This window comes from Oreochromis aureus, linkage group 22 (assembly GCF_013358895.1).
Source record: "Oreochromis aureus strain Israel breed Guangdong linkage group 22, ZZ_aureus, whole genome shotgun sequence".
Taxonomy (NCBI): domain Eukaryota; kingdom Metazoa; phylum Chordata; class Actinopteri; order Cichliformes; family Cichlidae; genus Oreochromis; species Oreochromis aureus.
The window spans coordinates 10,046,243-10,074,221 of NC_052962.1; the positions used below are offsets into that span (position 1 = coordinate 10,046,243).

The 27,979-nt window shown below is 39.8% G+C and overlaps 1 protein-coding gene and 1 long non-coding RNA gene across 2 annotated transcripts; one reads left to right on the top strand and one right to left on the bottom strand.

Annotated features, from left to right (window-relative positions):
- LOC120435652 lies at window positions 1–27,979 on the bottom strand. The gene is made up of 3 exons (XR_005609804.1): window positions 27,926–27,979; window positions 23,114–23,197; window positions 1–222 (listed from the first exon to the last, which is right to left on the bottom strand). It is a non-coding gene; the product is annotated as an uncharacterized LOC120435652 (long non-coding RNA).
- On the top strand, window positions 17,102–18,403 carry LOC120435651 (early endosome antigen 1-like). Its single transcript, XM_039605446.1, has 2 exons — window positions 17,102–17,121; window positions 17,267–18,403. Exon 2 carries the CDS (start codon window positions 17,404–17,406, stop codon window positions 18,346–18,348), a length of 945 nt encoding a protein of 314 aa, XP_039461380.1. The 5' UTR covers window positions 17,102–17,121; window positions 17,267–17,403; the 3' UTR covers window positions 18,349–18,403.

A 27,979-nucleotide genomic window follows, 5' to 3' on the forward strand; every position in this document is an offset into this window, starting at 1 on the left:
AAAATCAAAGGTTCCCAGCTAAAAGCTAGCATTAAGACTGCATTTGTGTATCTAATGCAGCAGTCAGTCCAGGGAAACAGCGGTTGGAGAATGTAGCACAACCACAATTATGTGCAGTGAACTTGTGATCTTGGTGACTTTGAAATTGTTGCTTTGACGTTAGGAACCACATCTGGGATTTGCAGTCAGTTCTTTAAGGTGCCTTGAAACATGGCAACAAATCTGTTGACGACAACATACACAGAAATTCTGATTAAATAAAAATTCCCATTAAAAACGACTGAGCCAGAACCGAATTTGAAATAGAAATGTAAAAAGTAAAAATAATTGTGGAATAAAAATAATTCCACAAACAGTGACAGAGTTGCTGCAAGACGGTGATTTACCTGCAAAAAACCTTGGGAACTTATATATATGTTACATATATGAATATAAGTCAAGGAGTTTGGAAAGAAAAGCGTCTGGACTTCTTTAAGTTGCTTGAACACCTCTCATCCAAGAAGCTTCTTCAGTTCTAGGGTCAAATGGTGGAGAGTCCCAGATTTAAGCCCTGTGGGAGTTTCCCCCCAAGAGGGACAATGGACCCCCTGATGATCCTCTACCTAATCACACGAGCCAAGGTGTGAAAACGGGTGTGGGTCACAATCAGCCACAGTTTCGGGTGAACCCATTGTGAGACTTTGCCCCAACATATCATGTGATTTCCTGAGGTCAAAAGGCCCAGATGTGAGTGGGCGTCAGGGCGTCCAGGAAGGGATCTCCAAACTGGATTATAGATGGCAGACAGTTGGTGTCGTAAGCCTCTGTTCAAAGATGGGCGATCACAGTGGACATAAATGGCTTCTTTCACTCCTCTTTAAAAACCATCCGTCTTCTCTGTCCAAAATGTGAACACTAGCATCCTCGAAGGAGTGACCTTTGTCCTTTAGATGCAGATGGACCATCCAGTCTTTGTTCCTCTTGGGGGGGGATACTCCCATAGAGCTTATATCTGGGACTCTCCACCATTTGGCCCTACAACTAAAGAAGCTTCTCGGATGAGAGGTGAAACGTCTTCAAGCAACTTAAAGAAGTCCAGATGCTTTTCTTTCCAAGTTCCTTAGACTACAATGACTTGGGTGACTGAGAACCTTCACAGACATGCAGGGATATATAACATTGGGTTACTTCATGTAATCCCTGGTTTTTAATAGCAGTGTCAGCGTCACAGGGTCAGTTCCCCCCCTAATGCCACAAGATACAACACAGATGAGTTCAGTGGAGACGGATTCAGCCTGATTGCAGTGTGCTAGCAATCTGAGTCTGAGTTTATAAATCAAAACTATCTGCAAACCTTTGTCATTGTGTCTGAGAGTAATGGCAATCAGTCTGAGAGACCGTGGTCGTTTGGAGACCAGTTGCCCCCCCGTTGGGCGACCTGTGCACTCTTGTGATTGAAAGTCACCCAGAGACTCAGATTGTTGTAGGCTCAACCCTCTGGATGACCAGTCGGTTGCCCAGTAAGTCACTGAATGTCAACAAATTCCAGTGCAATGACTGGGCAACCACTGAGTGTTCACAGTCACAAAGAGGTTGTCGTCTGATTTTTCAGTATGACTGAGCCGAAAACAGACAAGAAATGATTTCAAAAATTTGAACGTTTTTATAGTAAACTGGTGAGCTTTGTTGTAAACTGTCTGTGCTGCATGTGAAATGAAAGCTTGCCAGGTATTATTTACGGTGGGCAAGGCTTAGTGAGCTGTCATCCAGTTTGATTTGTTATCACCCAAAACTTCTTAAATATGTCCTCAGATAAGCTGACACGTTCCCTTTGTGCTTTGTTTTGTTTATTCAAGCATGTTTGTTTTCACCATGATTGTCACCTAACACACCCCTACCTGTGCGTGTGTGTGTGTGTGTGTGTGTGTGTGTGTGTGTGTGTGTGTGTGTGTGTGTGTGTGTGTGTGTGTGTGTTTAGAGTATCTGCTCTCTGGCACCTGGTTCCATCTATAATTGATGGGTAGGGCCAGAGGACATGTCGGAGCCACTCCACACAGAGTGTGACAAGGCCACACAGAGTGACAGGGCAACACTCGGCTTCTTCACTCCATCTACATTCGACACACACCTCACACACTCCCGCACGTCTGGGGGTGCGCAGTCACCGTGGGAGATGAAGGGAAAAATGAAGGAAGAGAGAAGAAGCAGAAGGCTCCTAATATAACATGCATTATCATTGTGTTGTGTGTGTGTGTGTGTGTGTGTGTGTGTGTGTGTGTGTGTGTGTGTGTGTGTGTGTGTGAGAGAGAGAGCGAGAGAGAGAGAGAAGTGAAATGCAATAAAAAAATAATGTAGCGTTGAAATTGCTTTTATGCCAGGTGCACACACACACAAACACACATAGAATGTATGTGAATGAGAATGTATTGAAACACAAGCATATATACATACACACACACACACACACACACACACACACACACACACACACACACACATATAGTTGGGCTCTTAATAGACACACACTGACACTCACAAAATCACAAGCATCAGAGTGATCCTGATGATGGGGCTGTTTTCCAGCATCTCCCAGCTGTTATGTGTGTCATAATGACAACATGGCACCTGTTAGACATTAAGAAGCACATCACTCTGTCTGCCCTGTCTCCTGTTTACCTTCTCACAACGATTTGGATGATGCTTCATGATGGAGCCAAAGGACAGCGTCATTTAAGCTCACTGTTACTGACTGTTGCCTCACATCCTAAACGTGCTTGAGAGCAGTTAAGCACTTAGAGCCCTGGTCTTTAAAGCATAAGAAACATTATATAGCGAGCGACTCTTCTATTTTTAAGGGATTTGGAGCTCTGCTGGCATCCTCTCATCCGTGTAAGGTGAAATCCCACAGCTTGCAGTCTTCCTACAGGAATATCTGCTGCATGGTAGACATTAACCAATAGAATTACCCCAGTCATAGTGTTATTGTTCTTTTTATTATCATTGATCACTATAGTAATCCTCTTTTTCTCACTTTCCTTGTATTTCCAAATGTTTTATTTCCCCATTCTGTGCCTCTTTTCTTCATCTTACTATTTTTCATCAGCTTGTTATTTGCCCATCTTTCAGTTTACTTGAGGCCTCAGTCACATTGCTCCACTGTCTGGGACTGATTGCAAATAGTTGCAGCAACCAAATGTCACCAGTTATTTGAAAGTGGTGTACGGTCAACCACTTTTGGTCACAAGGTCGTCTGGTGACAAACAGCCTGTCTGAGTTTGACTTGCACTGGCTGCAGTCACCCTCAAATAGACCTCAAATAGAAGGTTTGCAATCAATTTTACTCAATTTAGTTTGTGGCAGGCAATTTACAGTAAATTGTGCTAAATTTAGCTCAAAAAAGCGTCTCTTATTTTTTGCCTAATATGTTTGTGAACCCTCGTTGTGGCAACTTATTTGGACTGAGAGGGGATGTTACCAGTACGAGAGTGTAATCGGCATGGCTGGTGGCTCAAAGCTGTGTGGTCTGTGCCAAAACCTTCGCTCTGCCTTGTTGTCCTTTACTCAGTGGTCACTCTGAGTGTTTAGAGCTGAAGCCCACACATTCCTGCTCCACAGTAAAACAGGGATTTTACTGAAACGGAACTGAACTGAACTTAGTGGAACATCAGAGGCATTGGGAGAATCCTGATACAAAACACATACAAGGATACACGTGGTTTTACTTTTTACAGCAACAAAGTGTCTTCCAGTGTTTCATGCTTTTAGTTACATTTTTTACACAGAGGTTTTTCTCAGCAGTGCAAATACATGAAGAAGCATGTTTCTGTTATATGTCTGTAGAAATGGTGATAGAAATGAGACAGTATTACTGTGTTATATTAACATCTGAATGTTAGGGTTAATTAAATTAGCGTCACCAACATGCTTTCCTCTTCAGACACTTGTAATCAAAGGCAGCAATAGAAATGGTTTAACATGCCACAATTAAATGAAACAACACAAAAGTCAGTTTACCAAACTTTTTATATTGAAATCTGTGAAAATGATTTTGCTCTGTAATGTTTTTACAGCAAGTTATAAACATCTGTTAATGATTCAGCAGATGAAGATCAGGTTAGGGTTGATCTTTTCAGGAGTGTTCACATCACAGCAGATGCACCATCAACTTCAAAGCCAACAAATCCTACATGTAACATTTCTTCAGAGATGCCCCTTTAACAAGGTACTCTAACTGCAGGATATAAGACAGCAGCCCCAGTGCAGAACTCTAATTCAGCTGCAGAAAAACCCAGAGCACAGTTGATCTTCACCAACACACAGATGGCTCTGGCCTGAGGAACTGTTTTGTGGATTGGATGTAGTGAAGGAGACGATGCAGGGGTGTGTGCTACAGAGGAGGATGCTGAGATAGAGTGAGACGGATGTAAATTATCCGCTGTGGTGACCCCTAAAGGCAGCCAAAGAAGAAGACTCAAACTTTTATGTAAATAGAAGCTGATGACAGGTTATAAAAAGATCGCAGGTAATGTGACTGATAGGGCAAAAGAGCCAAACCACAGTAAAAGAAATTACATATACTGTAAACATGTTGGAATTAAATCATTCATGTTTGGTCTGGGTTGGCATTCACAATATGAAAACACTAAAATAACTGATTAGTTATACTCGCGTATTTCAAATCCATGACAAGGGATTAGAAACTCCTTAGGAAGTAACGGCCGACCTGCTTTTTGCTAAACCACTGTCAGCAGCTTCTGGTATTTGCTGTGAAAGAGGGTGGTATTTTATGCCTATGACTAATAAATCATTCATTGCACTAGCTTTGATTTCCGACGACTGCCAATTAGACCAGAACTGACCAAATTCAGTCTCACAGCCGAGCATTTGATGAAAAAAGAAGTTGCCAAGAACAATCAAAGTTTCATCATAGTATATGCAGGTTATGACTTCCAAGTGTCTTAGACTGCAGAAAGACATACGCGAAATTCATCAGTGCAACACAGGATTGTCAGCGAGCAGAACTAATGTGCTTTGAGCAGATGAATTATAGATACAGATGTGTGACGACGAATATGTTTGGTGCAGACAAAAACCAGCGTGTCAGTAAGAGAATTTTGCATTAAATGTGAGGTAAGGTGGTGGGAATGTTGTTTTGCTGCATTACATACTGGGCAGCTTACAGCCATTGATTCAGGTAGTTATTTCTACCAAAGGGAGAAATGCTGCTTTCTAAGAAGCCTATACTTGCTTTTCCCAACAATATTATATATATTGTCATGTTTATGATAAAGTGCCAGCCACTTTTTAAGAGGATCGAATGTTTAGTTGTTTAAATATGCTGAAAAAATGAGTGATTCACAGCAAAGTAGTTACATTTTCAAGAGAATCTCCATGTTTGAGGAGAAGGCACTGATTGTCTTTGGAGGACTGGAGAGTAAGCAGTGAGACTCCTGATGCAATAGCAATGCTGCTTTGCCATCATCTGCCTTCAAGTTCAGTTTTTATCTTCATTTGCCCTGATGAGCAATTATTTTCACGGCTTGAATTAAAAGCACGATTATTCACACAGGAAACAGCAGATAGTCAGCGTGTGATGCAAGGTGTCAATACATAATTTCTCTTAGGAGGCTTAATGCAAATCATCACCTTTACAAGTATCACAAACACGAGTTGTTGGCATGTTGTCATGACTGACAACCAATCGGAGCCTTACTTCTCCATTTGCAAACATTTCAAATGCCCAGAGGAGCAGAGGTAAAGATCTCGTCTGACCTGTTTTTCTCAGCTCCCAGAGCAGATGGGAGCACTTTAAATACAGAATGCGAAGAAGGGCAGGCTCAGGGATGATGGCATTTGCTTTGTTTGCCACCTCCTTGTTGTGTAGGTCCAAATCACACAGCCTACAGAACTGAGAGCTGAAACTTGTTAGAATAGCTATAAATATATCCGATATATAGCAAAGTATTCAAACAGTGAAAGACTGAATTCACAGTATAAAAAAGTGTCTTTGAAAAAAAGGAATAAAGTGCTAGCATTTTAACTTGTACAGTCTATTATCATTCATGTTCAAGAAACCCAATCTGACATTATCTGATTTTGGGTACACACTTTGATTATACTGAATCACTGTTCTCTACAAGCTAAAAGCACTCCTTATCTATCCTCTGACCTCTGGCATCAATAAGACATTTTTCCTTTAAAGACTTGATATTTTCTCTTTCTTGGACCATTCTCTGTAAGTCTGTAAGTCTTCTAGAAAATCTAGAAGATCAGTGGTTTCTGAAATATTCAGACCAGGCCATCTGGTATCAACAGCAACATTCATAGTGACTTAACTCCCCTGCAGTCACTGGGGCTATGCTAGCTGCTGCTAGATAATCAATAAATCTCTCGATGTGTCTTCTGTGTTTTGTGTAAGCATCTTCTTGTGTAAAACAAGCTTTGCATGTTAACTTTGACATTTCTAAAGGAACCTGAAGCACTCAGTAATGTAATTTAATTTTATTATATTTTTTATTATATTATGTATGTTAATAACTGAGAACAATGCCCAACCAACTGCTAACTTGGCTAACACTGGTCTGGATGGTGTTGTTCTTTTTACAATTTTAAAATGTTACAAATAAACACATATCATCATGCACTGAGTCAAGCTGTTCTGTTAAATAACTTTTCATTTTACCCGTGCAGAGTTTGTGCTTTTCACAATATTTCGTGCCGTGTATCTTCTGCTGTTTTTGTTTCTTTATATCCTTAGAAAGAAAAGAAGACTCCCAAAATTGCTTTTTATAAATATTAATGTTTTCCAGGAATTGGTCTTATCCCTTTTAATAGTGTTAAATGACAAATCCAGCATGACTGTCATTAACAATAATTTTTAACATTAATGCTAACTGTAGCAGTGATACTAATGCTAAAATTAATATTAGCATTTTAGCACCGGCAATTACAAGAGACTTTAAGACAAGACCTTATGTTACAACCTGTTAATGTGCATATGTTAATTTTGTGTTTACCTATTAAGTAATAATAATCTTTTACATTTTCATCTTAGGCACATAGCTTAAAAATATCATATTTAAATTCAACTTTATGGATACAGTATATACAATGCAACAAGAAAAAGGCGTTTTGACTCTATTGTTTCAAAGTGTTGCTCATTCTGAATAGATGAAAAAGGCTGCAAATATAAAAGATGCACAACACTTCTGGGAACCGGTGCTTAGCGCTTCTTTTCACCCTTAATGTTTCTCGACTGGTGTGCTTCTTCAAGTGTGTTTACAGGAGTCCAAGGAGTAACATGTTTAGCTGCTATGGTGGATAGTTCCTGTCAGAGAGAAGACGGGGAAGACTCGAAAAGTCAACAGTCTGAGAAAATGGTAAGTGCCAAAGAAAATCATTCAGAGCACTTCCACAGCATGACAGGAGAGTTTGTGAATATCTGACTGATAAACAGAATTAATTAGCTGCACTTCAAAGAGTAGTTGGACAAGCTAAACAAGTATTGGATTTACATTCTGCTTCAATGGATGTTTTATTTTTTTAGAGAAAAAAGCTTTTAGGGGGCAACGAGTCTAAGAAAATGTTGGTGTTGGGAGCAGAATCTCTTAGCTTTTCCTGAAAATAGCAATGAAAAACTGACTGGATGAAATTACACTACAATGAAGTGACTGTAGGGGCCATTTGTCCTGACTCACATGCCACAATATACTGCTCCCCGTTTGTCTGTGTAATTTTATTTACGTAATTTACTGTTGGAAAACTCTTTTACAAAATGTAAAAATATAGAATTAGAACATGGTACTGTGTCTCTGAGCCAGTGTTTTGAGTTATAGGTCTTTTAAGTTCTGTTCATTGTTAATGTTGAGTTTGCTTTCTAGTAGATATTTGGTTGGTTTCATCCTTAGGTATTTTTCGTTTTGCTATCTTTTCTGTGTTAGGTGTTTTCATGTATTGCTTTTCCTGTTTTATTTTGAAAGTTACTCATTCCTTGTGCCGCACTTTTAGCTTTACTTCCTTTGTTTTGTCCCCCATCATTAATTCAGTTGTGTCTTGTTTTTCCCCACTTGTCAGCACTGTCTTTTCTTTAGTCTTTCTCAGAGAGTCTGCTTCCTTTCTTCAATGTGTTTTCAAGTTCCATGTTCCAGTATTTTTACTTTTCAGTTTCTTTTTTTTTTTGACTTTGTGCTTGGCCTAACCGACTGCACTTTTGGACTTTCTGCAAACAGCCTAAAAAAACGACTTGCCTTTTGTTGAAACCAGTCCGCTTTCCCTGTTTGAATTTTGAGACCTCAACTTCACACAGTCTGACAAAAGGAGCCTGTCACTTAAAACAACTTGTACAAAATTTAGTCATTGACAAAAGTTTTGTAAAAGAAAAATTTCACAGGACTTTATGTAGGCCTCTGAGAACTAAGCTCACTGTATCATTCTGTAGCTTGTAGAACCATTTTTGGCCGAAATAACTCTGTCTGTCCCATTGCTGTGGAGGAAGTTTGGCCCACTCTTCTGTACAGCTTTGCTTCGCTTTATTGAGATTTGCGAGTATTCATTTATGCACAGCTCTATTAAGGTCACATAGTGGCATTTCAGTCAAATTAAGGTCTGGGTCATTGCAGCACTTTTCTTTTTCATTCATTCTGTTACAGTTTTGCTGGTGTGCTCAAAATCAATGCCCTGCTGTATGGCCCAGTGTGAGTGAAACTTTAGCTATCAGACAGATTTGCCTCATATTTGCCTCATGGTAAACTCGGTGCTTGCAGGGTACCCAGGTCCCATGGGTGCAAAACAAACCCAAATCAGCACCCCTCCACCACCACCATGCCTGACAGTTGCTATGAGGTGTTTTTGCAGATATTCTTTGTTTGGTTTTCTCCAAATGTGGTGCTGTGCATTATGCTCAGACATCTCTACTTTGGCCATATCAAGTTTTTTGGTGAGGTTTTCAAATGTCATTTTGCAAATCAAACCTAAGCTGTGCTGCCATGTAAAAGGCTTTCTCCTGGCAACCTTTCCAAACAAGCCATACTTTTTCAATCTTTTTCTGATTGTACTGTCATTAAATTTCACATTTAACATGCTAACTAAGAAAGTCTGCGGCTGACCTGTTGGGTCTTATGCAGCCTCTCTGGGCATTGAACAGTCTGAATTAGGGATAAATTTGCTGTGAATTCAGATTACTAAGGACTACACAGAGTGAAAACTTTGTCACATGACTGTATGTGTCTAAACAGTATTAACTATTGACAGAAAATGCTAACCTACATACATCAGCAGAAGCATTTCCTTGTCAATTTCTCAGTGAAGCAATTATACAAGACCGGCAAAACCAAAGAACGTGACTTTTTTACTCACTCATTTTAGAAATTAGAACAAGGAAGTAGTTCTTCCTCATGTTTGTTGCTGGATGTACTGAACTAGACCGAGAGCTACACAGTATTTCTGCTGTCTGAATAGTAATTTACTCAAATACTCAAAATGAAATATTGCAATCATTTGATATACTGTGTTTCAGTGGTGTCCTATAACAGCACCACATTTAAATTCAGTGAGCTTGTTAGAAAACAAATGTTGTTACATGCAGACTGCATGGCTAGATGCTTGATTTTATACACCTGTGGAAATGAGACTGAAAACACCTTAATTAAAAAATTAATAGATGTAACTCAGTACTTATAGTCCATATAGTGTAGTGTATGCAGTGAACTACATGAAAAATGCAAATTTTTAAATTTAATAATTTTTATTATTATTATTCATTATTATTACTAATATTAAATGTATTTTTTAATTAAATGAACTTGTTCAGAATATCCTAAATGTTTGAGGTGCACACAAGTTTTAAAGTTTGTAATTTGGTGCCAAATAATGTGCAGATGTGCAACATAATGTGTTTGTTTTTTGCTTTTTGGTCTAAAGTTTTAATTTCTCTATTTTTTGTCTTTTTTCCCTTTTTTGCTACATTGTGTCCCCACTTATCCCTATACTATATTAATATTAAACGAGTGGGGCTCAAGAGCGACTACGCAGCGTAAAGTTGGATGCTTTTAGTGTATAACAGCAGAACAGAAGGAGTGACTTCCTCCAAACACAGCTGGCAAGATCTGTGGGGAATGAAAGAGAATTGTCAGCTAAAGTGTGACAAGTTGCTGCTAAAGGGAATTTACAGGACTCGTTCTTCAAACTTTTTTGCATATACACATAAAGTCTTTTAGACACATATTTTCTCAAGTGCTAAATGTGTGTTGTTATAGAAGTGTAAAGAGTGAAGTGTCTGTCTTTATTCTTGGAGCCCCAATAGACTTGTGATTTCCAGTGAATTTAAACAGAGCAAAGCAGTGGAATGACTTTTGTGCCAGAGGTGAGGCCGTACTCCGTTTTTTTGATTGGGAATGGAAATTTCAGAAACTGTAACGATTCAAAGTATCATTGTGCCTCAGCACATCTAGGGAAATCAGAAGCATCAGCACACCTCACATTGTGCCTTGGCCTCAATCTACCACCTCTGGATAAAGCAGGCGTATTAAATCAGCTGGGGGCAGAAAACAGGCTTACGCAGCAGAACAACTCCCCCCATTGGCTAACAAGAGATCCCACAAAGCAATTAGGAAGTCACACTGTGAAAAATGAAGAGAGTGGAGGTTGTTTCCATGGAGAGGAAGACAGTTTGAAATAGGGGACGCCACATGTTGATGTGTCTCAGCTTAGACACTGGAAAGGTGCATCAGACTGAGACAGCAGGAGCCGAGCCCCATATTGAGCCACCTGAATACGTGTTCAGTGTAACAAGCTTAAAGATGTTGAATGAGCTTAAGCCAGAAACCAAAGGCAAATAAAGACAACAGGAGTCCATAAGTAGATAGATTTTCAAACAGTCCACCTGTATAGAGAGCCTTTGCACTTCAAACAGCGCTGATGTGCGCTTCTTTTTTTATCTCCGCATGATGCAAAATGAAAGAAAAATGTGCATCAGATCACACAATATAGCTGTTAAACCCCATACCAGGAGCTTCTTATGCAACAAGCGTGCAATGCTATCAAGCCAGCCATGTAAACACGATAAGCCAAGAGAGGACAGAGGGTAGGGCTGTATAGTACGTGGACAGCCACAGCACCATGCTGCGCCGCAAACTCAGAGAACACAATCAGTCAGCGGGGGGCTTAATTACAAGAGTGGTGTGGCCCATAAATCCACTCCCACCTCGCTCACTTATTCTCTTCAGAAGTCCTCCCACTAGGGCTCTTATCTACTCAGAGGTAGCTGCTGACGGATTCTCTTGAGGAGATCGATCCTGTCATTTTAATATTTCAGTGTGATACAGTATGTTTGTGCAACATTTTTCAGTCTGCACAGTTACTGTTGAGAAGAGGCTAATTTTCTCCAAACCACTTTTTTTCCTTTACTAAACCTAAAGAAGTCATTTTTTTTAGTGCATAAACCTCGCCAGGGAATGAAAGAGAACAAAGAATAGACCAATCAGCAAGTGAAAAAGTGCTAAACAAAAAGGTGAAAAAGAGTTTGCACCATGTTTGATCAACCTCCACACACAGACTGTGTCTCTGAAACACAGTTTCAGTCCTTTGCTAGAGAAGGTGCATTAACATCATACACAACAGAAGATGGAAAAGACATCTCAAAATAACTATATAATATGCCCTGAACATATTGAAGACATATACTGAAACTTCTGAGCTGTTTTTATACCTGGTAGTTATTTAGCACCGAGTTGACCTTTATACTTGCAGTTTACTGTATCATACCATGAAAATATGCTGGCTCTGAGATGTGAAATGCACTCCAAGTTAAGAAAACGCCATCAAATGCACCATCTCTTAAAATATTTAATTCAAATTAAATATTTTAATAGAAAAATGCGGCAAAAGCACACAAAATACAGTGGAAGCTGAATAAAACAGCACAATACAAAGCACAACAGAAGTGCTTTGGGGACACAATAACATGAAGGACTGACAGAAACCCATCGCACCAGGACACGCTTAAAAGAAGCAAAGGATTCATCTGTGTTGTGACGGAGAAAAAGATGCAGGTAATGTTTGTTTTCATCACATGAGTCATAAATGCTGTAGGTTCATATTTACTAACAGCCATTTACTGTTAGCTTGTCTTTTCAAGCAGCTGTTCCATCACGTTACTGACTCCCCAATTTTTCTTTTTTTTTAGAGCATTTTTCGATTTGTTGTGTTTTTCAGGGCCACTTAAAGCCAAGTTCTGAATGTATGCACATATTTCTCATAAGTTTAGTTTGATTTTACCTCATTAGTCTGAACTAAGTGTGTCACGTTCACAACATCTTCTGGCTGTTCAACACGTTCAAAATAAACTACAGGAAAACGCTGCCAGAGAAAATCCCCTTCTAGGGAACATAGGAAACATGGAGCATGACAAACACAGCTATGAAGGCAGGACATGACCATGAACAGAGCCTAACATAGACAATAAAGACTCAAAAAGGAAGGGAAACGGGGGGAAACACAGCTGACAACTATCAAGGGAGACAAAAAGACAAAAGAAACCCTGCAAGCACCGAGTTTACCATGGGATGAAGACTAGCAAAATAAAACAGGAAGTTACAAAACATGGAAAACACACACAAATACTAGAAAAGGGAATAAAGGGGAACATGTAACTAAAATGAAGGACAGAATGCAAACAACCTTAACAGAACAGAACCCAGATAAAGCTAAGGCGGCCTAAACTAGAAACACTGATGCAGAGAAAACTAAGGCTAACAAGAACAAAGGGCTAAACAATGAGGATCTACACTTAACTTGACGAGGGGATGCACAACAAACAAGACACTAGACCAGACATGGGAACACAAGGGGGGCAAGACTACAGAAGAGACTCAAGGGCATACTAAACTAAAACCCAAAACAGAACTAGATGTGAAACAAAACCTTAGACTATCAATATACAGAGAAACCAGGAAATGCAGAAATTAAATTAATCTCAAAACAATGGGTCTTAAACCCAGTGATTGTAACACTGTCTAGCAGTTTCTTTATTTTATTTTATTTATTTTTTTCTATTTTTTTTAGCCTTTTGCTGGCTGATGTTGTGGACTTTTGGAGTTCTCTGCTTTCAGTGTCATGCCTTGACCTCTGTACAAATCCAGAGGAAACACAAGCTACGAACACTTCTACAGTGTGCTATTACTTTAGTCTGGACCTGAAGATTATTGAATTTTAACAGCAAAACATGCAGCCATATTTATCAGTGATAACGACATAGAGTCTAAATAAAAATCAAATAAAAATAAAAAGATTTAAAAAATAAAAATCTCAATACCTCAAACCCAAAATAGCCTTTCGCTATGTCCTTTTTTGATGTTCCAAATGTCGATATATTTTCCATCTGTTCTTTTTGTTCTAGATTTTAAGATAAACTCAAATCAAATTTCAATTTTGATTGTTTGTTTGGATTAAGTGAAAAGCATTTAATACATTCTGACAAGTTTTGTTTTGTATCAGTCTTATGTATCAACAGCAGGGAGGTGGTAGTGCAGCAGTTAATCAATCAATCAATCAATATTTTATTTCTATAGCACATTTAAAAAGGACACTGTCCATCAAAGTGCTTCACACAAGGTGGCAAAGCAGATTACAACAAAGGCAACAAAAACAGTTAAAAATAATTAAAACAACTATAGTTACAGTTACTGTGACAGTTACAGTTACATAGCAGTTACATATTACAGTTACATATTAACTTTCTAACATAGAAAGAAGGGCCTTTGTTCCTGGTGGGCTTCTTCTTCACAGTCTAAAGAGATCAGTGCTAGGCTGATTGGTGACTCGCAGGTGGCAGTATGTGCAGATGTGAGTTAAAGTTTCAAGTCGTCCATATCTAGAAGTATCTATCTCTTTGAAAAGTCAAATTTTGTACTGTTGGATTAAGGTACAGAATTATCACCAAAGGTCCATGACTGGTCCACATGAGACCATAAGGATAAAAATACGTACCCTTGGTCAAGCATACAATGGTGGTACCTTTAAAGCAAGCACCCCATGAAAACCCATTAACCCCTAAAGCAAGGGCGTAGATTTGGTTTTGGCATTGGTGGGGACGGATGATTCAACCACCGAACCCTGCGCTGTTTCTTTTTTTTTCCTTTTTGTCTTTGCTTCTTGATAAAAAAAAAAAAAAAACGGAGAAATATACTTGCCTACATATGCTATTCTACATGCTTTTAAACCATTTAAAATTACAATTCATAGTTTTATATGTGAATTATATAATGTTAAATTACTATTAAATAAATGACTGATTTTAGACTTTAGTTTACTTCAGCCATATTCCATATAAATCAGGTATCATACAAAAATAAAAAAAAAGCTTCAAATACAGTCATGACAATAAAAGAATATGACTTTAAGGACTTACCAAAATTACTTCAGTTATAGTACACCAACATCTCTTACACATTAGTACTAAGGGAACACTGAATGACCTGGTGGGTTTTGTCCATAAAACTACCCATCTAAGATTACCACAAAGTAAAAGATCTCTCAGCAAAATTATGCAACATTTTAGGCACTATTGCCCCGATCAAATCAGTGAGCTGGGACTCTTTATTCTAAACATGAGCTACTGTTACAGCAACACACATGGACTACTGGTGCCCCACACAACAACTCAATGTCCACTATGTGAAGGAGTCTATACTATACTGTCTATATGTCCTGGTGGACATGGCAACACTTTTTTCATGGTTACATACCGCTTTAGACTGATGTGGGCCAAAGCCTAGCACATACCTGCCAACCTTGAGATCTCAGAATTAGGGAGACATTCAAAGGGGTTTTGACAGTGTTTACTTATCGGAAAAAAATAAGTTAAATGTCACCGGCCTGTTCCGGGGGTGTCCAGAGGCTGCGTCCACCTGAGGACCCGGCCTTCGCGGTCTAAGTGGGCCGGGTCCTCCGAAAGCCGGGTAGACCGGAAATGAGCGACTGTGAAATTGGGGGGTCTAGCCTTCATAATTACGTCACCTCTGCCGTCTGCTCCTTGCTGTCTAAATAAAATAAAATATAACCGGACGCTTGCGTAGATTCTCGACCATCTCACACTTCTGTTTAATCAGTTTTCTGTTTGACATTTATTCAGCTGTGTGAAAACCCCGGAGGAACCCTCCCGAGGGATTAATAAAGTTTTATTCAATCTAATCTAATCTAATAACTTTAATCTCAGCCAAACCGATTTACTCACGAACAAATAAAACACTGAAAAAGGCCAAACAATAACATGTTTAAGTTATTTGAAGTTTACACAACTACATTCTCGCCTGAAAATATGTTAAAAGTTTATTTCGCGACCCAGAAAGAGTAATAAGAGTAATATTAATACTAAGTAGCTGCAGTAGTAGCGGCTATTGTTGGAAACTGGAATTGGCTGGGCCAATCTAGGATATGGTTTTTCAATTTTGTTGTCCGGGTGGAAAATCGGGAGAAATTGGGGAGAATGGTGGCTCCGGGAGATTTTCGGGAGGGGCACTGAAATTCGGGATTCTCCCGGAAAAATGGGGAGGGTTGGCATGTATGGCCTGGTATTGCCTGTAACGTTATTATGACGGACACATTTTATGAGTGAACTTGACTTTAAGTGACTTACAGGTTTCTTTGAAAAATACTTTCTTATATCCAGGTTCTTCTTTTTTGCTGCCATCCTCCTCTCCTCCTCACAGGTCCTTGCAGCGCAGGCTTGCCGCTGCTAAAACTAAACAGAGCTCGCTGAAAGGCACAGCCAATCACATTGGCCATATTTGTCACATGAGGTAGGACTCCAGTAGAGGACGTAATTTAACTCTTTCTGCACCGCTGGGTGAATGAGACGTTGACAGATCGTTTTTTCTTTCTATCGGGTTTGTTTTTCTTTACTCGAAGAGATCAAATTATTGGTGGGGACAATTCAATAATCGCTGGATATTGGTGGGGACATGTCCCTTCCGTCCATGCCAAATCTACGCCCTTGCCCTAAAGGTATAATGACTTTTCAGGTATAATAATGAAATAACTGGATCATTTAATTTCCTAAGTATTAAATATAGCATACTGTCATGACTTTGCCCTAAAGACCCACTAGCAAGATGCACTGGGAAAAGTCCAACAACAGGTCAAGATTTTGCAAAGTGACTTACAAAGAATAAATAACTGAGCTCTCTCTTGTTTCTCTTTCTTAGGGTCATTTGAGTCCAGTTTTCCACAGGTCCATAAGCAGGAAAGTTTACCACACCTTTTCCTTAATATTGCAAGAGAAATGGAAAGGTTGTTGAAATATTAACACTGGTGATATTGTGAGCTCTCAGACAGTTGTCCTAATGTGTGGTGAGTTCATTGATCCACTTCTGCACTTTTGTTTGCATCAGCTGGCTTGACAAAACTTAAAATCCCAGTCGGAAATAACAGGTATCGCGACTAAAGTCAGATTTCTCTGTTAAGACCATCTGTTCACCCTCAGATAAATGTGGATATTTTGCAAGTCACGAGTCTTTTTACACACAAAATGATCCCTATGAGTGCCATCTACTATATTATCAGATAAATTGAAAAAATGTTGATTAAAATTCTTTAAGGAATATAAAAAACATACCAGTGAAATGCAACATTTTCACAAGACAGCAGATCAATCCTTCTGCAAACCATCACTCTTGGGATTTAGCGCTCAGAGCAGTAACATAAACATTTTAACTGTGCATTAGAGCTCTGAAAATTTAAACCTGATACATTTAAATATTAAATTTAAAGGTCCCACAGCCTATTAAAAGGAAATCTGGGAATATCTTCAGTTTGCCAGTGAAAAGTAAAATTAATTTTATTGATTGAACAGACATTCTTGGTGTTGTAATAGCTGCAATTCTGCATCACAAAATTAATACATGGACAATCCTGTGACAATGCAATGCACAATTTGTTCTGTTTACAATGGTTTTAGTAACGAACAGCTTAACAACTTGAACACATAAAATCTATCTCTCCATCATATAATCTAAAATGCAGTTCAAACGTGTTGCAGCTTTCAGCTAATTTTAAATCAAAACACCGACCGCAACCTGACCAGATTCTGTATTCGGCATCTGTTACCATGGTGATTTAAGCCAGGTAAAGGATAGGAGTAACAAAATGGTCAGTTTAACTCGCTTTATCTATCAGTGGTTTTAACTTTTAGGGTAATTGGGTGACGACAAAATGAAATCCCCTATATATTATGTTAACTTTTGAATGAAAACAACCGAATCCTCATTTAGTCTGTTGTCATCACATCCTTTAGTGTTTACAGAATGTTGTGGGAGCAACCTGGAGAATTGTTTTTGCTCAGTCAGTTGTGTGCTGAAGAAGGAGAGGGAAAAGAAGCAGACAGTTGTCAAACCAAAGAGAAGCGATATACAGCGTTGTGAAATTGCAGCAATGACCCACAGACCAAGGCCGAACAACATGCAACCTGCGGGGACTTGGCATCATCATGGCAGGCCCAATTTTCCACCAAGAGTAAGATATAATCTGAAGCAGGATAATGCTGGTCTCAGAGCCCAACTGGAAGAGACTCAGTGGCAGCTACACATGTGTAAATCCAGTCTTAGAGAAGCAAACACAAAGGCCATGTATTTTGAGAGTCAGGTGGATGAGTATCGCAGAAAGTTCTACTATTTGGATATAGAAACTGAGAAGACAATCAACGATCTGAAAAAGCAGCTGGACCAAGCGCTCAGTAATGAAACCAAGTCTTACCTGCAGGACATTCACACGCTCAAATTTGAGCTTCGTGAAGCTAAAGTTGAACGAATCAACAATGCAAATAGGTTGATTCTAGCAGATAAGATCATGCATAAGCTTACTTCTAACCTGGGCGATGCCAACAAGAAGCTGCAGCAGCAGAACAGAAACTCTATAGACACCCAAACGACGATCAGTGACGCTCCTTCAAAGAACCAGTGCTGCGGGATGCAACAGACGTGCATTGACCAACTCCAGCAGCAGCTTCAAAACGCTAAGGAAGAATTGAAGAAACAAGCTGAGGAACACGAGGATGAGAAAGAGGCTTTACGCTCTGAAATTAAGCAACTTAAAGGCCTCAAAGAACAAAATGAGGAGAAGCTGATGAATTTAGAGAAAGAGCTAAACGATACAAAAGCTTCCTACATCGAACTCCTGGAGGAGCAAAAGAAGGAGAATGCTAACATCACACAGGCACTGCAAAAAGCAGAGGAGGGGAAGGCCTCACTTCTAAAGACTCTGAAGGAGCAAGAGGACATGGAGAAGAGATTAGAGGAACTCACGTCTATAATCAATGAGTTAGAGCAAGAGTCTGAAGAGAGGAAGAGGAGTTGCTGGCCTTTTAGGTTCTTTTCTTAACTGGGATCTGTCAGTCTGTATTTTAAAAAATTTATAAATAAATGTATTTTATGAAATAGCCTTTCAGTCTTCTGCTTTTGTTTAGGTGACAACATGAGTGCGCAGTTTTGGGGCAACCTTTTGAATACGTTAGGGCAATAAAATGACTGGGTAACACCTTATAATAAAAAAAATCAAATGAAACTTTACACAACTTAAAATTCAAAACCATTACTCGAATTTACTTACAGTATAATTAAAAAAATAAATAAAAAAACCTGACTTTTCCCCTTATTCTTATGTTCTTAGGTATTTGTAGGTAAATATAATTACATTTTAATTCAAATAAGATACAGTGAAATTACATTTAATTACAAGGGAATTACATCCTTAGAAGTGGGCCGTATTATAAAGTGTTACCAAGGACTTTAGTTAAGGTTAGCAGAAGATCACATTTTCCCTGATACATTTGATATATACATATATATATATATATATATATATATATATATATATATATATATATACATATATATGTATATACATATATACATATACGTGTTTTTTATATGTATATAGACATATATACATATAAAAAACACCCAGCACGCCCCTGCGGGCGGTCTATCCTTCAAGCTCGGGTCCTCTACCAGAGGCCTGGGAGCTTGAGGGTCCTGCGCAGTATCTTAGCTGTTCCCAGGACTGCGCTCTTCTGGACAGAGATCTCCGATGTTGTTCCCGGGATCTGCTGGAGCCACTCGCCTAGCTTGGGAGTCACCGCACCTAGTGCTCCCGATTACCACGGGACCACCGTCACCTTCACCCTCCACATCCTCTCGAGCTCTTCTCTGAGCCCTTGGTATTTCTCCAGCTTCTCGTGTTCCTTCTTCCTGATATTGCTGTCATTCGGAACCGCTACATCGATCACTACGGCCGTCTTCTCCTGTTTGTCTACCACCACTATGTCCGGTTGGTTAGCCACCACCATTTTGTCCGTCTGTATCTGGAAGTCCCACAGGATCTTAGCTCGGTCATTCTCCACCACCCTTGGGGGCATCTCCCATTTTGACCTCGGGACTTCCAGGTTATACTCGGCACAGATGTTCCTGTACACTATGCCGGCCACTTGGTTATGGTGCTCCATGTATGCCTTGCCTGCTAGCATCTTGCACCCTGCTGTTATGTGCTGGATTGTCTCAGGGGCATCTTTACACAGCCTGCACCTGGGGTCTTGCCTGGTGTGATAGACCCCAGCCTCTATGGATCTTGTACTCAGAGCTTGTTCTTGTGCTGCCATGATTAGTGCCTCTGTGCTGTCTTTCAGTCCAGCTTTGTCCACCCACTGGTAGGATTTCTGGATATCAGCCACCTCCTCTATCTGCCGGTGGTACATACCGTGCAGGGGCCTGTCCTTCCATGATGGTTCCTCGTCTCCCTCCTCTTTCTTGGGTTTCTGCTGCCTGAGGTATTCACTGAGCACTCGGTCAGTTGGGGCCATCTTCCCAATGTATTCTTGGATGTTCGTTGTCTCATCCTGGACTGTGGTGCTGACACTCACCAGTCCTCGGCCCCCTTCCTTCCGCTTAGTGTACAGCCTCAGGGTGCTGGACTTGGGGTGAAACCCTCCATGCATGGTAAGGAGCTTTCTTGTCTTTATGTCAGTGGCTTCTATCTCCTCCTTTGGCCAGCCTGTTACCCCAGCAGGGTACCTGATCACGGGCAGGGCGTAGGTGTTGATGGCCCGGATCTTGTTCTTACCGTTCAGCTGACTCCTCAGGACTTGCCTGACCCTTTGCAGGTACTTGGTGGTTGCAGCTTTTCTAGCGGCCTCTTCATGGTTCCCATTCGCCTGCGGGATCCCCAGGTACTTGTAACTGTCCTCTATGTCTGCAATGTTGCCTTCTGGTAGTTCGATCCCTCAGTTCTGACTACCTTCCCTCTCTTTGTTACCATCCGACTACACTTCTCCAGCCCGAATGACATCCCGATGTCATTGCTGTATATAGCCTGGTAGTGTGGATCAGTGAATCGATGTCTCGTTCACTCTTGGCATACAGCTTGATGTCATCCATGTACAGGAGGTGGCTCACAACCGCTCCGTTTTCGTAGTCGGTATCCGTAGCCAGTCTTGTTAATGATCTCACTGAGGGGTTCAGGCCTATGCAGAACAGCAGTGGGGACAGAGCATCTCCTTGGTAGATCCCGCACTTGATGGTGACTTGTGCTATGGGCTTGGAGTTGGCCTCTAGTGTTGTGCGCCACATCGTATATATGTATATATATATACGTATATATGTATATATATATATACATATATACATATATATATATACATATATACATATATATATATATATATATATATATATATATATATATATATATATATATACATATATAAAATACAGCATGTGACTAAGGGCATAATTAAAGAGAATGTAAGTGTATTTTATTTAAAAGTAAATTGTTATTATACTTAGCTACAAATATTTAAAGGTAGGCAAATACGATTAACGGGTTAACAACTCAGGTTTTTAAGGGAAATAGTAGTAATAATTTTGCAGAAAGACAAAAAATACGTGGGTTTTCTCCGGGTACTCCGGCTTCCTCCCACATTCAAAAGATGTGCAGTTAGTGAGGATAGGTTAATTGGAAACTCTTAATTTCCCATAGGTGTGAATGCAGGAGTGAATGGTTGTCTGTGTCTATGTGTTAGCCCTGTGACAGACTGGCGACCTGTCCAGGTTGAACCCTGCCTCCCGCCCTAAGACAGCTGGGATAGGCTCCAGCCCCCCCACGACCCTGAAAAAGGATAAGTGGCAGTGAATGGATGGATGGAACAAAAAATAGATAGATGCATAAGAATAAGGGGGTAACAAGTGAAGGGAGTGGCTTAACCTTGCCTAACTTCCAGGTCTTTTATGTTTTAAATGAAAAAAATTAAATTAGACTTGGCTCCATCAGTATAAGGTCACATAGGCCTGCACATTTGTTTTTTTCTGATAAGTTGGCAAGGGAATTTTTAATGTTGATAAATAATAGAATATCCATCATGCGGATATATATAGACATATAATGAATATTAAATAAACCTGTAAAATAAAAAGATGTAAAAAGGTAAGGCAGTTAATATGAATGTCAGTGAATGTGGCATCTGGTATAGAGCGCTTTGAGTACTATGAGAGAGTAGAAAAGCACTATATAAGAATCAGTCCATTTATCATTTATATATTAATATTGTTTCTTGCAGATACAGTAAAATATGATTTTCCACATTTCACACTGCGTGCTTGTGAAATTTTTCTCACAGTTTTCTGTTATAAGTTTGGTTTGAGAAACAAAGTGAATATTTGATTACTGTACTAGCTGTTAGATTCAACATTTAAAATGTAGAAAGGACTCTTTATTGTTCATCTGCTGTTAGGAGACTCCAGGCCATCTGTGCATGAGCAACCGCTTTCCCTTTTAACAATCAACATAATTAAAACAGTGCACTGAAATAAGGACATAATTTTGTGATATGGGGGGGGTGAGGCCAGCCCCTCCCATGTCACTATACTCAGGTCAGATTTAGGTCAGTATTATCAAGGGCCAACCCAGGTTTGGTATAATAGTATTTGTGCTTTTTACTCACTCTGTAAATTTTCATTTTTCTACTGATTTCACTGGACTCTACAGCAGCACTGAAAATCATACGGTCAGTTATTTTTACATTTTCCACCCTACTTGAAGATAGTCCCCTGATTCTTTTCACAAAGACTCATCTGTGGAATATGGACAATCTAAGCCTCACCAAATCAGTCAATGTTGAAAGTGTGTTGATGCACCTTATTATGTTCCCAAAGGGGAAAACTTTCAGGCTTGGTCTGAGGCTCTCACACTGTCCAGGCTAATCTTAGGTGTTTATTAAATGCCTGCATCCTCTGACAGCAGCAGAATCCAAATGAAATTGAGCAAGTTGAGCATTTACATGCACAAAAGGTTCCACAGTTTGTTGGAAAATGATACAGTGTACTTTTTTACCCCTCACACAGTGTCACAGATCTAAAGCTACAGATAAATTAATTGTTATAGATTCTGAGTAGGACTATATAAAAGGTGGGTCACCCAAAATACTAGAGAACCAGTGGTTTTGTGTCATCAGTGCACAATAGAAACACTCATGATTCACTGGTCCCATCCTTTAAATTATTCTTGCTTCATTTCATAGATATATGCATTAAGATGCTGCATCCCAGTTTGTGAGAAGTGTCGCTGCACTTTGCTCGCTGGATGTGATGATGATTTTTGACTCCAGTGTTATGCTAAGATAACTGAATGTTAAGTGGCCATGCTTAGTGCAAAATAAGATGATCAAAGTAATAACCGTCAGCTGGCTTTATTGCTGTATGTGTTGTGTTAAGTGTCCGAAATTCCCCAGATTATCTGTCAGGCACTTAAATCTGTAACTGTTCACTTGTATGTTTGTTTGTTTTTCAGACAGATAAAGTTAGAAGACTTTCACTCGAGTGCAGCACTCTTGTCTGTAGTTCTTCTTTCAAGTTAAACGAGTGACATGATGCAGTTTTTACAGCACATTTTTAACTGCATCCACGTCTCCATTTCCATAGACCTACATGCACTGCTCTCAGCTGCTACACTATTGTTCTGTCGGTTAAGTTGATGTATAGTGTTGTCCTGTGGTCCTCCTGTTACTCCTGCCACTTTCTATCGCTCTCCACCTTGGCTCTCTTCCTGTTAGTGTGTGTGTGTGTGTGTGCGTGTGTGTGCAGTAACCACACCTTACCTTTCAGGGGTGTTATCCTCCTGGTCCCTGGCACACCTGCAGTAATCAGCTCATCTGCTCCCCATCTAGTGATCAGTTGCCTCCCTTCAAATAGAGACGACATTCCTTCAGGCAGTGCTTGAATGTTAAACCAGCCGCGGTAGATATTCACCTCCTGTTTCTGGAACTTTGAAATTTCTGAAGTCTATTTCCATGTGGTCTCTTCTCACCACCCTGTCTTCTGTCCAGGAGCCATACCTAACTCCCTTGTGGAGGATTTATATGTGAAAGATAGGTCTGTTCACTATAAATAAATTCACTGAACTGGCGTCTTGAGTCTCACGTTTGAGTCCAACCTGTTTTCAGGTTAGTTAATACAGTATAGTGCCAATAAACAGCAGCAATCAATACAGCATCTGCAGGTATAGATCTATTGCTTTATTATTTTGCAGTCATTAGAGGATATCTTTTTTAAAAGCTTCTGAAATTGGTACCAGAACATGGCTGCACCTCCCGGAGCCTGGTTCTGCTGGAGCTCTCTTCCTGTTAGAAGGGAGTTTTGCTTCCCACTGTTGCCATGTGCTTGCTCATTGGGGGGTTGTGGTTTTTCTGGTTTTTACCCTACAATATAAAGTGCCTTGAGGTGACTGTTGTTGTGAATTAATGAATGAACTAAATTGAAAATACAATGCAATCAGATGAGCAGCAGACAGGAGATAACAGAGGGAGACAACCTGCAAGGAAAAATGGAAAGTTTGGGGTTTGTTTGTTTTTTGTTTTTGTTTGGTTTTTTATTTAACATAGAAAATTAATTGCAAACTTACTTTTGTACCCCTTTGTTGCCTTAGGTGACCACTTAGCTTAGCAAAGCCCCACAGCAACCCTCCCTCTCTCCTTGCCAAATGTTCTCAGCTAGATACCTGATTACAGTCTTCCAACAAGCAGAGCATACATCATGCTTTTGACGACAACCAGAGAAACCAAAATAAATAGTTTATTTAACTCATTGTGCTTTAGCTAAGTTTGCAAATTCCATCTTTTGGTAAAGCTGAAAGTGATGCCTTTGGCTTTGCTACAGTATCACTTTCTACATGATGGTTTAGTTTCGTTCACCTCTTTGTCCCCATGAATCACTTTCTCTTTTCACTTTGTCTTCTCAAAGGCAGATTCACCTTTCCTCCTCTGTGTCTAACTCTCCTCGTTCTTTCTTTCCTCCACTTTTCTTGTCTTGCGTTCCATGCTTCTGTCTTTCCATTGCACCGCCATAATCTTCCCCCAGAAACCATTGCAGGTCTCTTTTGTAAAAGCAGCACAGTACATGAATTTTACATTGGCTGCACACAGTCTTCTGTCAATACTCCCACTGACGACAGTGGGTTCACTCTTCCCATCCTGCCCAACACACATGCACATGCACACAGTCAGCCACATGGGTGCAAACACATACAACCCAGCATGACCCCATAAGTCCATGAGAGCGCAAACACAGACTCTCACAATTCTCCTCGCAGACGAATATCGAAGCATGCGGCGCATTCAGAACACAGATGAAATGCCTCAGATCAAAGACGTTCTGATGTCTGCCTGATGTTTTATTGAAGTATTTTCAAGGGGGGATATTAGCAGAAAATATTATTTATTTCTGGTGGAATTTGGAGTGTTTTTTTGCAGCACTGGTTCTGACAGCGCACATGATGCCCCTAATGTGACACATTAAAAGGAAAAACTAACCCCAAAGCAGAACTCATACATGTTACTCTTATAATATTGGACAGTTGGATCTACATTTTGAGGGCGTAAACAAGTCTCCGTGAAAGGCACTAACAAGAAAGGCAAGAGAGTGGGAAACAAATGTGAGACCCTTTACACTGCCTGTGAATAGGAGTGTGACAATTGTGACAGAATTCCGGCTGATTGAAATTTCAAGCACATTTTCTGCTTCATAACTGCTAACTTTGCTGCATAAATCGCAGTTAGATGTAAGAGTTTGGATGCATATTATGTGGTGCAGAAAGTCAGGCTTCCTACTGGGTCATTTCCATGTGTTTAACATCACCATCTGCTACCTTGGGTTTCTGATTTCCAGCTGTATGAGAGAGCTGCTCAAAAACATTGAACTCTGTGAGACCAGCGGCGAATCATACAACTAAAGCATGATGTTCAGTTCAGTACAAGCAGGCCACAAAGTCAAGCTAAGCTGATGTTTATATCAGCTGATGGCTCAGCCATGCCATCCAGTGCTTCTAATTAGCTCACTATTTGAGGTCCTTTAGCAAGCCTACGATCACTACATATCTGCGAGCTCCTTTGCAGCACACAACAACACCAGCACGTCCTTTCATACCAAATCTCGCCACCTCCAACATTCCACATATGCACAAAGAAAGGGCGCGGAGGTCCCAGAACAAAGCCATGCTGCGTAGTATAAACTGGAGCAGATGGAAATATCATTGTTTCTCCGACTATAGCTGTCCTGACTGAATTAGGGTTTGTGATTTAGCCCTAATACAGCAAACAAATAAGATTTGTCTGGCAGGATGGACTATTTTGCACCCGTTTGATCGCACTAATGACAAACCAGCACAACATAAAGAGACACTTGGAGAGAATAGGAATGTACAATATGAGTTTCTGTTTCATATTAGCATGTCAATTAAAACACTGAGGGAAAAATAACTGAATGAAAAAAGTAAATTAGAGAGGTGCCTGTCTTCATGCTGAGGAGGAGGAAGCAATGACTCAAGCATGGAGAGGTCAGTATTGCTGACCTGGAAATTGTTACAGATTCAGATTGTCTCGAGCCCTGCTAATGCCCCACGAATCCCAACCCCTCTCTTTTCCCGCATTGACATATTCCATGGTGCGGCTAAAATGAAGACAAGTTCTTGGAGAATTAGGGCCCTCGGGAGATCGCCTGGAAATGCAGCGTGTCCAAAATGTGAAACACATCATTCGGAAAGGGATTCAGTAGCTAAAAAGCTACTGAAGCAAAATATTCTCTGCCTAAAAACTGAACAGGGTTTAAGAAGGAGTTTCAATCCTTTGATCATTCTGCTGGAGTCAATACAGTTCTGACATATTCTTAAATGTTACTGTAAAGACCAGATGACGTTCTGTTTCACAAAACAGATCAGGTGACCTATATTTGCTTATGTGTCTGGGTACAAATACACAGCTTCTCCAAAGCTTTTGTGCTTTATTGCATAAATTTTGTGACTTTCCACCTTTAAGCTGTTTTCAGCATCCACAGTGTGCACTGCACAGTCAAATCACTGCATTTCTCTCTCTGTTAAAGCAGCTGATGCTGTTTGAGGGAAAAACACAAGCACTACACTCCAAAACAAAAGTACTTATATTCTATCCCTCCATCCCATAAAGTAAATATATGAAATAAATATTTGCTTTCATCACTATAAGACAACTCTCTTGAGTGCCAATACCAGAATGGGTGGTTTAAGAGCTTCCTCTTAAATAAAACTGTGCGACTGATCTCTCGTTTAATTTAAAACTGAAGGGGTTTTTTTTCCCCACAAAATGGTGTGTTTGAGGTTGTGATTAGGGAATCTGTTGCTAGTAAATTTAGCCAACACTTTGGGATCTTCTTTGGTTTTAGTCAATTTTTCAGTTAACTAATGTGGCTCATCTAGTGCTTTAAATACAGATTTGAGAACATTTTATTGTGAGGGAATTTTAGTATATCCAGTTTTTAAGACCTGATGTTTGAATTCATACTCTGGGTGAAAACAAATTTTCACACAAATTTGGGAGAAAGTGATGACACGATTTTATATTTGAAAGAGAAAGAGAGTGAAAGAGATTGTGATAATTACTTATAAATGTTTCAATACTTATACAGAGGGCAGAAGCCTCACATATGCACACACACTCACACCTACAACAGAGAGAGACAGAACAACAAGAAGGAGAGAAAGATAAAATGTGGTGAGGACTAGGGGACCACCATGGTTTACAGATGGCTGTAGGCACTTAAAGTTGTACCTCTCCCCTGACCTCCTACATAATGTTATCATTACTGTCGTTGGAGCAAAAATCTTAGCAAACATTTATTTTTGCTAAAAATGTACACACAATGATGCATTCTCAAAAAGTTATCCTTAATTCATTCAAATACATAGGTAGGAAAACCCGCCATGTTCCCACCATATTTGAATAAAGTGGCAGGAAAGGACACCCGACTAATCACATTTTGCGTGGCAGTCAATTTTTGTCTGCACCTTCAGACTCAAGACATAGTATCCAACTCTATGTTGTATGACGGGAGAAGAGATTCCCTTCACCAAAAGAAAACAAAACTGTGAAGGAAACAGGCAATACGACAGGCATCTTCATAAAACGTAATCCTCTTCCTCCTCAACTCATTTCCTGAACTGAAGACAGGTTTCTTAAACAAGAAAATGTGCATAAAGATGCTCAGTTATTCCTAATATTGTTACAATTACTTATTGTTGGAGGTTTAGATATACAACCTTCCTGTCTCTGGACAGCTAACCAGCTAATAATCAACAGCTGTGATTACACATGCTAATGTTAGGCCCCAGTGTCCAAAAATAATCACACTTTCCATTTGATAAACCCTTTGATTATGGTCTCACATTGTATGACAGTTTATTCACTAAATTTCAGTGTCCAATAAAATCTAATTCAATGACAGTTTTATTAACAGCAGCTAACCATGGCTAACAGCAGCTAACAATGGTTAACAGCAGCTAGCAATGCCTAACAGCAGCTAGCAATGCCTAACAGCAGCTAACAGAGGCTAACACCTCCAAAAAAGCAATCCTTCTGACTGAAAGGTTCAGCGTAACAACTCACCTCAGTATTTTTGTCACTGGTCGTAAGTGAGATGCTCTGACTCACTGACCCAAG